General features: G+C 54.4%; 1 protein-coding gene across 2 annotated transcripts; it reads left to right on the top strand.

Moving 5' to 3' along the window:
- The first annotated feature begins 194 nt into the window (after window positions 1–194).
- On the top strand, window positions 195–13,133 carry PRPF31 (pre-mRNA processing factor 31). Of its 2 annotated transcripts, none has more exons than XM_039879871.1 (14): window positions 195–326; window positions 2,715–2,899; window positions 2,998–3,058; window positions 4,945–5,028; window positions 5,570–5,667; window positions 6,516–6,622; window positions 7,345–7,514; window positions 9,110–9,267; window positions 10,405–10,494; window positions 11,335–11,462; window positions 11,556–11,628; window positions 12,298–12,426; window positions 12,511–12,609; window positions 12,733–13,133. In XM_039879871.1, the coding sequence occupies exons 2-14, from the start codon at window positions 2,723–2,725 to the stop codon at window positions 12,856–12,858; spliced, it is 1,500 nt and encodes a 499-aa protein (XP_039735805.1). In that variant the 5' UTR covers window positions 195–326; window positions 2,715–2,722; the 3' UTR covers window positions 12,859–13,133. The 2 variants fall into 2 exon arrangements, with proteins under 2 accessions (XP_039735805.1, XP_039735806.1); XM_039879872.1 differs by lacking the exon at window positions 195–326 and adding an exon at window positions 2,067–2,188.
- The last annotated feature ends 678 nt before the right edge of the window (window positions 13,134–13,811 follow it).

The following is a 13,811-nucleotide window of genomic DNA, read 5'->3' as shown; positions in this document are numbered from 1 at the left end:
CACCAGTCGTCTGAGTTGCCCTCGTCTTTATTCTTGTGTCGATATCCTGTCGTTCGACTACGGCGAGTTGCCGTTTCGCAGGCTTAGTCCTCGGCGGCGCCCGTGGGCCAGTGGAGCCCCCTCTCCCCGCCCTTGTTCACCCCTTCTCCTCCCGGGGCGGGTGCTAATAAAGTTGTTGTTCTAAACACGGTTCGGAAGGACCTGGGGCGGGGACCAATCAGAGCGTAGCTTTGCCTTCGCAGCGGCACAAGGGTGCGACGTCATCAGTGAGCGTCGCCCTCTGTTGGAAATTGATTTCCTAGAAACCGTTGTGCAGAAGGGAAGCGGTGAGTGAGATGGAGACGAGAGGAGCGCGGCGGGTTGGGGGGACTGGATTCCTATGCCTAGGGGATGGACGTGTGTGAGGCGGACATTACTAGATTTATGACCCAAAGGTCACATATGTTCGTACAGTGTTAGCGCTCTGGGGATATGGCAAAAGCAAAAATGTTTCCCGCCTTCTTAGAACGCTTTGCTTGGGCAGCCTTAACTAATTAAATAACAAGTGTGTGAAGCGCCATAGGGTACCCACAGAGCGGACGGGGTATGTCACCAAGAGTGGGGTGCGTGGGCCAGGGAACTTGAATATAAGATGAGAACTGAAAGCTGAGGAGGGGCTGGGCCAGTAAGAAGTGAGGGGAAGAAGTTGGTAAGCTCGGGAAATGTGAGGAGAACTCGTAGGCAAGAGGGATAGTGGCAGAGGTTGGCTGGAATGAAGCGAGGTCGTTGTACCTCCTCTGTACCAGGTGTTGCGTGGGGCTATTGAGCAGTAAACAAAACGGGCGCAGTCCCTCTTACAGAAATTTTGGCTCAATGAGGAAGATGGGCATTCAACAATTTGTTAGAAATTTAGAGACCCTTAAGTGTTGAGGCCAACTAAGGGGCTCATAGATGTATAACAGCGGGATCAGGTCAGAAAAATAATGTTTATGCCCCTGCCAGAGGGATGAAGGAGGATGAGAAATGGATATATTCAGACCTGGAGAAAGGAGAGCATAATGCAGTGGATATAAGGATTAAATTAAATTGTTCATTTACGAAATATTTCTTGAATGCCTACTGTGTGCTGGACATTCTGCTGGACAGTGGGGATATAGCAGTGAACAGACAAATGTGGTCTTAGATATGCTTACAGTTTATGGGAGAAAAGAGAATATGAAGAAACACGAGTCATATACAGGGAGAGAGTTTAGTTCTATAAAGAAAAGTTTTTCTTAGAGGAGGTGAGCGAGGGGAGTTTTGGAGAAAAGCTTATGTGAGGTTATACAGGGGCATTTACAAGGAAAAGCTGTGTCTGTTTAGGAGAAGTGAGTATAAAGGAGACATTATGTCTTAGGAAGAGAGGAGGATATGAGGGGAGACTGACCTCACAATAGAGACAGCTGGACATTCAGGGGTCTCAAACTGGCAACTCAAGGGCCAAACCCATCTTGTAATTTGTTTGGTTTGGCCTGTGCCATGGTGGTTTTTTGTTTGTTTTTGATTTAAATTATACATTTAAGTAGTAAAAAGAAACTTCAAACTGAGAGATTCCACAAAAAGATACTGAATTTCTTACTTCTTTTGAAAAAATTCTAGAAAACCTGGCAACATGGAGCCCCCATTCCCACTGGCAAAGCGTGTCTGAAGTCAAGCAGCTCACCTATAGATGGGGCATGAGTTCTCTGATTCCCCAGGCTCCACTCTTTCCTACTGCCCAAGCCCTAGCCTGCTTCACTCAAGTCACTCACTCAGCCTTTGACATTGAAGTTTGCAGTCTCTGTTTTTATACTTTAGTTGGGCAGTGCAGAAGGGGAGGGACTAAGGAAAGGGGTTTGATTTATGGAGAGAAGAAAAGGACAGAGATAAGGAAAGGTTGCTTGTTTAAAAAAAAAAAAATGCCATGGGAGAACAGACTGGTGGGGATCGTACCATGTAGAGCAGGAGCTCCCAATCCCCGGGCCGCAGACCAGTACTGGTCTGTGGCCTGTTAGGAACCAGGCTGCACAGCAGGTGAGCAGCGGGCAAGCAAGCTCAGCTTCATCTGTATTTGCAGCCGCTCCCCAGCACTAGCATCACCACCTCAGCTCCACCTCAGATTATCAGGCATTAGATTCTCATAGGAGCATCAGTCTCTGGCCCCAAAAAGGTTCGGGACTGCTTATGTAGAGTAAGTAGCACTTCCCGATTTTTCTCTCTTCTTGGGAGTCTCAGAAAATACTGACGTTGGTATAGCAGCTGGGATAGATTGGGCAGAGCAGGGAGAGAATATGAGGCCCTGGTTGCTGAGGAGACCAGTATATAGGAACTCTGTCACCCATTTGGGGCCAAGAATTGGAAGTGAGAGAGGCTCTTATAGAAAAAAATGAGAAGTTGCATTTAATCAAGGAGAGTTGTGTATTTTAATCCTTGATGAGGTGGTGGCGTGTGGGGTGTGCTCTGTCTTGTCCAGTGAAGTGAGTATGAGAGGATAAGTGGTGTGAGTTACAGCCGGCGGTCATCTGGGTTCCGGGAGGTTTGTTCGTAGGTTAGTGCAGTGGGTATTGAGCACCTACTACGTGCCAGGCACAGAGAACAATACAAATGAAAACAGCTGTCCTTGTGGGGACTGCATGCTAGTGGGGTTGAGGAGGAAAGACCAGGGCTTTTGGGGCGGGGGGCCTCTCGGTGATGAGGGGACCCTGCTGTCCCCACAGGCCTCGGGATGTCTCTGGCAGACGAGCTTCTGGCTGATCTCGAGGAGGCAGCAGAAGAGGAGGAGGGAGGAAGCTATGGGGAGGAAGAAGAAGAGCCGGCCATAGAGGACGTGCAGGAGGAAACACAGCTGGATCTTTCCGGAGACTCAGTCAAGAGCATCGCCAAGTTGTGGGACAGCAAGATGGTGAGTGAGCAGTGAATGAAAGCTCCCAGGAGGAATGGGCAGGATAGTGGGTCTCCTCGCACAGTCCTGGATTGTGACTCTCCTCTTCTGCCCGACAGTTTGCTGAAATCATGATGAAGATTGAGGAGTACATCAGCAAGCAAGCTAAGGCCTCAGAAGGTGCCTTTCCCCACTCACCCTGACTCACCCAACTGGGCTCCCTTTTGCTGCTTCTGGCTTTAAAACTTGGGTCCACCTCTGTCTCAGCCTTTTCCAGAGCTCTCTTTTTCTCTTCCATCCCAATCTAGTCCTCTTCTCCCCTACAAAGATCCTGCATCATACAGCCAACAGGCCTTTGTTCTCACTCTGCTGAGCATGCGCCTGGGCCTCCTCTCTAGGGTTCCCAAACTTAAGTGGGTCACATGACTAGTTACAGGGGCTTCGCCTCATCTATAAACCACTTGTTTTATTTATCTCATGTTTTCTTTAAATTAACGTACTTTTCCCTTAAGTTTATCTTAGAAGGAGAGTTGTTGCTCCTGTGACTAGAAGGTGGTGCCATTTGGTAAATGGGGAGTAACCATAAACGTACATGGTCATTAAAGCATCATTCCCAACTTTGGGGAGCATGGGGTATCTCTCAACTCTCAGACCTGCTCACAGAGGCTGACCTGTATACCCCCGTCTTCTTGTCGAGGGCCTTCATGGAATTTGGTGGCAGCGGGAAGCCACAGGAGGTTGTTGGGCACTGGGGAGGTGTAGTCAGAGCAGAGTCTAAGGGAGACTCACTATGCCCTTCCTTTCTGTGAGGTTTTCCTGAGGCCCTTGGGGTGAGCAGACAGGCAGGTGCCTGACAGCTATTGGCAGGTTGTGCCTGCTGTGAGAGACCGCAATGGGGATACTCTGGAGCTGCAGGAGGGGCAGGTGGCCCTGTCCTAGGGGTCAGAACTAGTACCTGGATTGGACCTTGAAGCATGAATGTGCATGCCAGGCCAATAGTGGGGGACGTGTGCAGAGCCTCGGACGTGGCAGAGGGACAGGGGAGGCTGAAGAAGCTGCCAGATCCCTGTGGGGTTTCAAATGCCAGGCTGAGAGCTTCTTGATCCAGAGAGCCATGGGGAGCCATGAAGGTGCCGTTTCTGATGTCGGGCCAGGCTCAAGGATAAAGTCAGACCCCATCACACTGTTGTCTGGTGGGAGGCAGACATAAAACGTCTCAAAGGCAGGCAGCGATCATGTCTAACAGATGTGGCAGGAGCGCTGCCAGAGCAGAGGAGACACTCAGCCTCTGAGGGGCGAAGGGAGGCTTCTTGGGTGCTTACTGAGTCTTAAGGACAAAGAGGTGTTTGAGGGCACAGGCTCTGGAGTCAGATGTGAGGCCTGTCATCTGCTGGCTATGTGACATCAGGCTGTGCCTCTCCATTTCTTAATTTAACAGCTACCTTCCTGGGTGGTGTGGATCAATTAAGTTAGAACGATGTCAGCCGCTGCAACTGCTGGTCTTGACACTAATGTTATTACTGCTATTAGAGCCTGGGGAGAGTTCTCCAGAAGCAGGTGTGGGGCAGGGATGTACCAGGAGAGGGAACAGCATGTATGCTAGCCCAGAGGAATGAAGTAGCCCAAGAGTCAGGGCCCTGTAATCAATCCCTATGGCTGGAGTCTGATGAGATGAGCTGGGAGGAGAGAGGCCAGACCTCAGAATCAGTGATGGCGAGTTGGCAGGTGTTGCAGATGTCCTTTGAGTGCTGCTTTGTGCACTGGGGATGCATCCACAGGAAACAGGCATGGTGCTTGTCCTTGCAGGGCCTCAGATATCAGCCTGGAGAGTTTAGCTGTCAGCCCCAGGGGATCCCCAGGAGGGTTTAGTTCTAGGGTGAAATGGGGTCGAGTCTAGACTGGCCTGGGGGAGAGACGGGAGGTGCGCAGACACACACACCCTCCCTTGGTTGACTTTTGAGCCCCTCTTGCTCCCCTCCAGCCACATCTGCGGTCTCCCCAGCTGAGGGGCCGGGAGGTATGGCTGCTGGGACACACACCCACCAGGCTGTTTCCCATCCTCACAGTGATGGGACCAGTGGAAGCAGCCCCTGAGTACCGGGTCATTGTGGATGCCAACAACCTGACTGTGGAGATCGAGAACGAGCTGAGTGAGTGTGGAGGGGCAGGCAGAGGTGACCCTACCTGGTGTCCCTGGGTGAGGGACAGGCAGCATCCCCAGCCACCCTCCCTGCTGGCCTTTCCCAGGGTCCTGCCCCCAATTCCCTTCTGTTAGCCTGAATCCAGATTTAGCTGCTGCGACAGTGGCTTAAAGAACAAAGTCATGTATTTCACTCTTCCACACGAACAGTTCAGGCTGGTCTCCTGGAGTAGCAGCTTCTGGTGGCCAGACTTTCTATCTTGTTGATCTGCCACCAGGTGACTGCCTACTTCCAGCCATCATCTCCACATCCCCACCAGCAAAACGGGAGAGAAGAAGAGGGCACAATTCTTTAAGGGGGTGACCTGGAAGTCACACATGTCACTTATAGACCAGAACTAACTCGTGAGGGAGCCAGGAAATGGGCCTTTGTGCTGGGTGTCTGCCTGACCAGCTAAAGTTCGGGTTTGCTTAGAAGGGGAACTGGAGGTGGGGGACAGCCAGCAGAGTCTGTCCCCTCATCAGACACCTCCCATCCCTGTCTACCTCAGACATCATCCATAAGTTTATCCGAGATAAATACTCGAAGCGGTTTCCTGAACTGGAGTCACTGGTCCCCAATGCTCTGGATTACATCCGCACAGTCAAAGTGAGTGAGGGAGTGGGGCTTGGGGAATTGAGGCTCTTCAACCCCACGTGAGAAAGGGAGGCAGGGCCTGCTCTTGGACCCCATCTAATGGAAAGGCTCCTCGAACTCTACCTGTGGCCTGAGATGGGAGGGGACAGGAAGCAGATGAGCGAACTGGGGGGAGTGACCTTGGAGGCCCCAACTGCCTCCCTGTCCCTTGGTCCGGAAATGCTGAGAGGGGTGACCTGTGTCCCAGCTGCCTAGTGTGGGAGAGATAGAGCCTGGAAAGGACATCCTCCCTCTCCTTCCCTGGAGAGGGGAGCTTGGGGGTGCCCCACTGCCCCCACCCCAGCCAGCAATTTCCAAGCTGTGGTCAGAGCAGGTGCAGTTTGAGTAAAGACCCGAAAACTGGCAGAGGGGTGGCTGGGCAGAGATCTGGGGAAGAAGCGATAATTGCCAAGGCTCCAAGTGGGGAGGTGAAGTTGAAGGATCAGGTCGCATCTGACCTCTGAGCCCGGGGAGGGTCAGATACAAGTGAAGGACACCAGTGAGGAGGCTCCCGCTTGTCCGAGAGAAGGTGAGGACAGTGGCAAGACAGGGAGCTGTGGGATCAGATGTGCTCCACATTGACCAGGCAGTGGGTCCTCCCTGTGGCCAGTTGCTCTGGTCTGTCTAGATCAGGCAGCACAGGGTGGCAGTGACGACACTTGGGCAGTGTTGTTCTCAGAGCTGGTAGAGCAGGAGCGCCCTACATACAGACTCCGACTTTCCCAGCATCCCCACAAGGGACCTGAGTCGGTGCAGGAGCAGAGAGGTTTAGAGCCTTTCCAAGGCTCTGTGCCTCCCCGTCACTGCCTTGTCGCCCACAGGAGCTGGGTAACAGCCTGGACAAGTGCAAGAACAATGAGAACCTGCAGCAGATCCTGACCAATGCCACCATCATGGTTGTCAGCGTCACCGCCTCCACCACCCAGGGGTACGTACCCAGTGAGGAGAAGGCCCTCTGGCCAGCCTCAGCCCTAGCTAACAACAGATGATGATCTTGGGGTCCCAGTGGCACAGGTGTCAGTCTCCAGAGAACAGTTCATTTCAGTTATTCATGTGTTAACTGGTGGCTCCTGCAAGCCAGGCACTGAGCTGGACTGTGGGGTCCCCTGTCAGTGAAGAGCCAGCCTCCCTCTGCAGGAGCTTGTAGTCTTGGGGGGTGAAGCAGAGGTGAGCCCATCATCAGAAGTGAAGGCAGGGACTTTGTCTTGGCTACCTCATTTTCTGTGCTGTGCCTGAGGGAAGGAACCGTCTTTAAACCCCCAGTAGAGTCCTGTGGGATGGAGACCTCCCAAGGATTGTCATCTTGTTCATTGAACAAATGTGACAGAGGGCTGGGCACTGCCCTGAGGATAGGTTACAGAACTTAGCAAAGAAGAGTGGCCTTGCCCTCTCAGCAATCTTGTCTGGGTGGACCAAGGTGCTTCCACAGGTCAAAGACCAAAGAGCTAGTGTTGGCCTCAGGCAGTGACTGAGCTCTCTAGCCGTTCAAGTGGGCCCCCAGCTTGTCACTGCCGAGGAGTAATTGTCCTGAAGCTGCACACATGTACACACATGTGTGCACACAGCTGGGAGGACGGGGTCCCACACCAGGCAGGTGGGAAACCAGGGGGGCCAGGGTTCATCTCAGCCACTTTCCACCTTCCCTTGCAGGCAGCAGCTGTCAGAAGAAGAGCTGGAGCGGCTGGAAGAGGCCTGTGACATGGCACTGGAGCTGAATGCCTCTAAGCACCGTATCTATGAGTATGTGGAGTCTCGCATGTCCTTCATCGCACCCAACCTTTCCATCATCATCGGGGCGTCCACAGCCGCCAAGATCATGGGTGAGCTCTGGGGCCAGGCAGGAGGGCCTCTGTGTTCTCCACAAGATGGGGATGCTGGTCCTGGCAGTGTGTCAAGACAGAAGGGTGGGTCCCTTCCCTGGAGCTCTCTGCTGTCCAGAGCGCCCACCCCCTCGGGTTCCTGGCACGTCCCCCTGAGAAACACTTGGAGGGGAATTTGGTAGGCAGCTGTGTGAGTTGGCTCGGGCTACTGACACAGTGTCACAGACGCGGCAGCCTCAACAACTAAGATTTATTATCTCCCCGTCCTGGAGGCATCGCCAGGGCTGGTTTGTCCTGGGGCCTCTATCCTTGTCTTGCAGATGGCCATCCCCACCCTGTATCTTCATGCGATTATCCCTTTGTGTGTGTCTGTCCTAATCTCATATAAGGACACCAGTCACATTGGACCAGGACTCATCTTATGATCACCTTAATCACCCATATAAAGGCCCCATCTCCAGATACATGCAGTCCCACTCTGAAGTCCTGGGGGATGAGGACGCCAACATATGACATTTGGGAGCCACAGTTGAGGCCCTAGCTGCCACCTTGGGGGCATGTATGTGCAGAGTCGTGGGTGGAAGGAAGCAGTGGTTGCAGGCAGGATACACTCAACATGGATCTTGCTTTCCCTTCATCGACCTCACATCCTTGGTTAGGAGACTTTACCTGCCCCAGTTTCCCCAGCAGTATGTTGTTTCTTATGGCAGCAGCAATAAATGACAACAAACCAAGTGGCTTAAACAACACGATTTGTCACCTCAGGGTTCTGGAGATCAGGTCTACCACAGGCCTCGCTGGGCTGACCAGGTGTGGGCAGGACCGCGCTCCTCTGGGGGCCCGGGGAGGGTCTGTGTCCCTGCCTTTCCAGCTTCCAGAGGCACCTGCGTCTCCTGGCTCATGCCCCCCCACCACCACCACCACGGTCCGTCTTCAAGGTCTCTAATCTGACCCTGGCTCCACCTTTTTCTTCCACTTCTAAGGATCCTGTGGTTATGTAGAACCCACACCCCCTGGGGATTCTTCCCATCTCCAGGGCCTTCACTCTGTCTGCCCAGTCCCTTTAGCCATTCAAGGCACTAAAGCTGCAGGTTCTGGGTGTTGTGATGAATGTCTCTGGGGTGGTTCTGCTTCTGTACTGGTCACCACGCCTGTTAGAGGCTTGTTTTAAGGATGCATTTGTTTGATGAGACACTTTTCCAAGTCCTTGGAAACACCACATCCAGGTGGAAGTATTTCCCCAGTGCCCTCTCCCCTCCCCACGCCTGCAGACGAGCTCGTGGGAACCCCTAGAGCTGCACACCCAGGCTCTGGGGTTGGTATGCTCCCCAGGGCAGGGCTATGTGGCTTCACAGACTCATGAAACCACAGGTTCCTATTGGGCCACTTGCTTGCTGTGCACCCTCAGGCGAATCACTTGACCTCTCTGAGCCTCCTCGGAATTCCCCTCTAAAATGAGACAGGCCCTCTCTGGCTAGGCCATCCTCTCCAACCAGAAACTCGTGTAAAGACACAGCACACGGTGTGCCCCCCCCCACCCCCGACAACCGCCTCTGCTTCTTCTGACATCCCCTACACCCTCCCTCCCACCACAGGAGTGGCCGGCGGCCTGACCAACCTCTCCAAGATGCCTGCCTGCAACATCATGCTGCTGGGGGCCCAACGCAAGACACTGTCTGGTTTCTCGTCCACCTCCGTGCTGCCCCACACCGGCTACATCTACCACAGTGACATCGTGCAGTCCCTGCCCCCGGTGAGTGAATGAGCCCCGCTGCCTGCAAAGCCTGAGCAAGCCCCCTGCGCTTCATATGAATGACAGTTGATGACTGGTCAGGAGCTTGGAGGACAGGGTTGCAGGGAGTGTGAGAACAGGGACGCTGGAGCCAATGCACTGTGGTTAGGATTCCTACTATGCAACTTGCCAATTGGATGACCTTGGGTGGGAGGCGTAAGCTCTGTGCCCCTGTCTCTCCATCCATAACATGGGGAGAATGGAATCCACCACCAGCTGTGATGAAGACTCACCTAGGTTAGACCTCACGTCTGATAAGCGACAGAAGCATTAGCTTGTGGGTCCGAGGGTCCCCAAGACCACCCTCCAGTTCAGCGACCCACTAGATGGACTCACAGAACTCACTAGAGCTGACCCACTTGAGGTCACGTCACAGTAAGAGGACAGGAGAATGGCAGCCAGTGCAAGAAAAGCGAGGGGCCAGGCCCAGGAGTGCCGACCTCAGTGTGCAACAGTACACGCGAAATCACCAGCCGGGAGCCCAGCGGGCCTTGGTGTTCAGAGTGGTCATTGAGGCTCAGTTACATAGGGTGGCTGTGCTCCGCCTCCAGGTTGACTGACACCCCATAACCCAGAGACCCGCCCCGCCCTACTCACAAGTTTACTCTCTGGCCAAGGCCAAACCCTTCAGGGCCAGGCTACCCCTTCACTATACATAGCTTCTGGTAATTTTAGTATTTTTATGATTATTAATTGACAGTCTTGGCTATGGATTTTACACATACCGCCTTGATGTTTCCCAGAACACAGGCCACCTTCCTTTCATGGCACCTAACGTGATTTTTAGTGATACAATGCATGTTTTCTATTTTAATCATAACCTTATTTTTTTTTTTTGGTATTTGATTTGGGACTTTTCATTTGTATGTTTGTCTACGCAGATAGTAAGTTCTTTAAAAGTAGGTTAAAAGGAAACGTTGAGGATGACAATTTGTTACCATCTCACATTATTAATTTGTTAACACCCTACAATGTTACAGTAACACGTGGCACAAGGGTGAAATGTTGCCAGGCCAAAACTGAGCTGGAGGTGGCTGGAGCTTTGAAAACAGCAATCTCATCGACTTGTCACCTTGACTCTGTTTTCCATTCTTCCAGGATCTCCGGCGGAAAGCGGCTCGGCTGGTGGCTGCCAAGTGCACGCTGGCAGCCCGCGTGGACAGTTTCCATGAGAGCACGGAGGGGAAGGTGAGGGACGGGCAGGCATCTGTCCGGGTGGGTCGGTGGTCTGTCACATGAAAGCCAGTGTCGGGACCTAACACACATGAGCCCTGTCCTAACAGGGCAGAGGTGGGCATGTCTGTCCGTGGCCCCTACCAAAATCAGCTTGCCCTCTGCTGGTGGATCCATTTCCCAATGGTGCTGCTCTAACAAATGACTACAAATTTAGTAGCTTAAATTTATGGTAGCAGGTAAACCTGGTGCATCCAGTGGTGCTGAGTAAATGCTAGGAAGGGAAGTAAAGGGCACTGGACAATGAGGGTAGTTGGCCTCGGCGGGCTCTTCTGAGGAGATGAGGGGCTCACGGACATCTGAATGAAGTGAGCTGGCGAGTGGACACTGAGCGGGCATGCAGGCCCTGGTGCCCAGGCAGACCTGGGTCTGTGTACCTGGGGACTCAGCGTTAGTGGACATGCTGAGAGGGGGCCAATGGGGTCTTTCCTGAAGAAGGGCCCCCAGGGGATTTGTGCAGTGAAGAACAGCAGAGTAGAGGTGACCAACTCCCGGTACCCCCACTTGCTGACCTGGGAGACCGCGGGCGGGAGGTGGGGTGGCCAGGCATCTGCATTACAGAAGCTGTTGTGACTCAAGTGTTCAAGAGACAGTTTTCCACACAGCACTCAGAGCAGATCCTGGAGGGCAGGGGTCATGGGGAAGCCTAACCTCCAGAGCCAGCAGTGGTGAGGTTCTCAGGGCTGCTGGTACAGGGTGGGCCCCGGAGTGGGCTCCGTGAATGGTCGGAAGGACTGGGAGGCCGGAGCTGGCCACCCCCGGAGCAGCTGCAGCACTTCCCTGTACCCCTCCCAGGTGGGTTATGAACTCAAGGACGAGATTGAGCGCAAGTTTGACAAGTGGCAAGAGCCGCCACCCGTGAAGCAGGTGAAGCCGTTGCCTGCACCCCTTGATGGGCAGCGCAAGAAGCGAGGTGGCCGCAGGTGAGGCCCTGGGAGACTGGTTGAGCAGTGGGGGTGGGTCAGAGGGAGGAGGCTCTGCCATCTGGGCTAACTACCGCGTGCCCCCATCCCCAGGTACCGTAAGATGAAAGAGCGGCTGGGGCTGACAGAGATACGGAAGCAGGCCAACCGCATGAGCTTCGGAGAGGTTGGGCCCCTAACAACTATCGCCATGGGACCCTGGGGTCCCTTCCCCTCTGACCTGCTGCCTTCTATATTCCTCCTTCTCCGTCCTATGGCCCCAACCCGCCCCCATCAAGATCTGGGCACCACCCCAGCCTCCTCCCTGGTCCCCCAGCTCCAGTCTCCCCTCCCTGCCCCAAAGGGGCCTACACAACCCTCAGCACTGGCCCCCTCGCCCTGCAGCTCCTCGTCAACCCAGGCTCTTGTCCAGGTACCACAGGCCTTGCCAACTCGTCTCTCCAACTCCCTCCCCATGCCCTGCCTGACACACTATGTGCCTCGCCCCTGCCAGTTTCATTATCCCAACATCTTCCTCCTGGTCCCACATGCACCTGCTCAAGTGCCATTTCATTGGTGAAACCTGTTCTGGTTCTTGACACCACACACACATACAGAGACACAGAGACATACATACACACCACACATACACGGCCCCTCTCACCTGTCAGCTTGGGGAACAGTAACAGGATCCAACTTCTCACAGGCCTCCAGTGGCACCTCAGCAAGGCTCATTGCACTTGGGGCCCAGTAGGTGCCTGAACAGGTGCCCGCAGGACTGGCTGAGTGGGTGGACAGCTGGACTTGTAGCTGATCAAGGAGGGTGACTAACTCCAGGATACCTTCCTCTCCCCAGATTGAGGAGGACGCCTACCAGGAGGATCTGGGCTTCAGCCTGGGTCACCTGGGCAAGTCGGGCAGTGGGCGTGTGCGGCAGACACAGGTGAACGAGGCCACCAAAGCCAGGATCTCCAAGACGCTGCAGGTACAGCCGGGCCCATGTGGGTGGGGTGAAGTGGACCAGGGTGGAACAGCACAGTCTCAGCGGGATCTCCCCTCTCCCGCACAGCGGACCCTGCAGAAGCAGAGTGTGGTATATGGCGGGAAGTCCACCATCCGAGACCGCTCCTCGGGGACCGCCTCCAGTGTGGCCTTCACCCCGCTCCAGGTACACACTGGCTCGCCTACTGGAGTCAGGAGAGCCCCTTCCCCTCCCCAGGCCTCTGTTGCTGTGCCCGCTCACGTGGGCGGGGGCATTGTCAGGAGCCAGGTTGTCTCCCCCGCTGCCTAGGGCCTGGAGATTGTGAACCCACAAGCAGCTGAGAAGAAGGTGGCTGAGGCCAACCAGAAGTATTTCTCCAGCATGGCTGAGTTCCTCAAAGTCAAGGGAGAGAAGAGCGGCATCATGTCTACCTGAAGGGCTGCACCCTGGGCGGCTGCCCACTGAAGGGACACAGAGGCCCTGTGAATCCAAAGGTGTCAGGGCTGGGAAGGTCCTGCAGAGAGAGCCACCCCACCATCAGCTGGTGCTGGGACTGCCCAGGGAGGTACGAGGAAGGCCCGGACCCCAGCACCAAGCTCGCCACCCCATTCAGCGAGTAGAGCCAGTCTTCATGCCTTGTCTTTTTTATTTCAATTGGGAAAGGAGATACTTTTAGAAAAACTGCAATTAAAGGCACATTGTCAGATCTGTCCCTGAGGAGTGATTGTCAAACCCCTGGATGACTGGGAGTCAGCTACCGGATTTGAGAGACAGAACTTGGGCTACCAATCTGGGTGGATTTGGGCCCCGTCAATTCCTGTTGGGGTCCCAGGAGGAGGAGCACCCTCTCAGTCCCTAGATCCCTAGGAAAACCTCAGTCATTTTGACACCCAAGTGATGTGTCCGCAGAAAGGCCCATCTTTCAAGGCAGGCCCACCTAGGTGGTCATGGGCAGGTGACCTCCATTTTCCAAGGCTTCACACTCACCACGAGATGCCCAGAGGCACTGAGCACTGGCTCACTGTGGGGCAGATGACTGCGCCTCTTACTTCCATCCAGTGTTGGCTGGGTGCTCCGCCTGCTGTGCCAAGCCTGACTAGGGGAGAGTGGACTCACTGCTATAAAAGACCCTGCCAGGTACATGAAAGGAGTCCACAGTCTGTCTGGGGACGTGGGCCCAGCCAAAGCCTCTACTCGGGCTGAAAGGTGCAGGCTGAGGGGACATGTGGACTGTACACAGGTGGGAGAGAGGTTGTCCAGCTGGCAGTCTGGGCGCATGGCCCGAGACCTCAGTACCCTGCACAGCTAATTCAGAGACAGCTCCTCCTGCAGCCCCACCTGTCCTGTGACCCGAGCTGGTTTCACAGTGACGCTTGGGAGGAAGCCTG

This window comes from Pteropus medius, unplaced genomic scaffold (assembly GCF_902729225.1).
Source record: "Pteropus medius unplaced genomic scaffold, Ma_sr-lr_union100, whole genome shotgun sequence".
In the NCBI taxonomy this organism is placed as follows: Eukaryota; Metazoa; Chordata; class Mammalia; order Chiroptera; family Pteropodidae; genus Pteropus; species Pteropus medius.
This window is presented reverse-complemented; position numbering and strand designations above follow the sequence as displayed.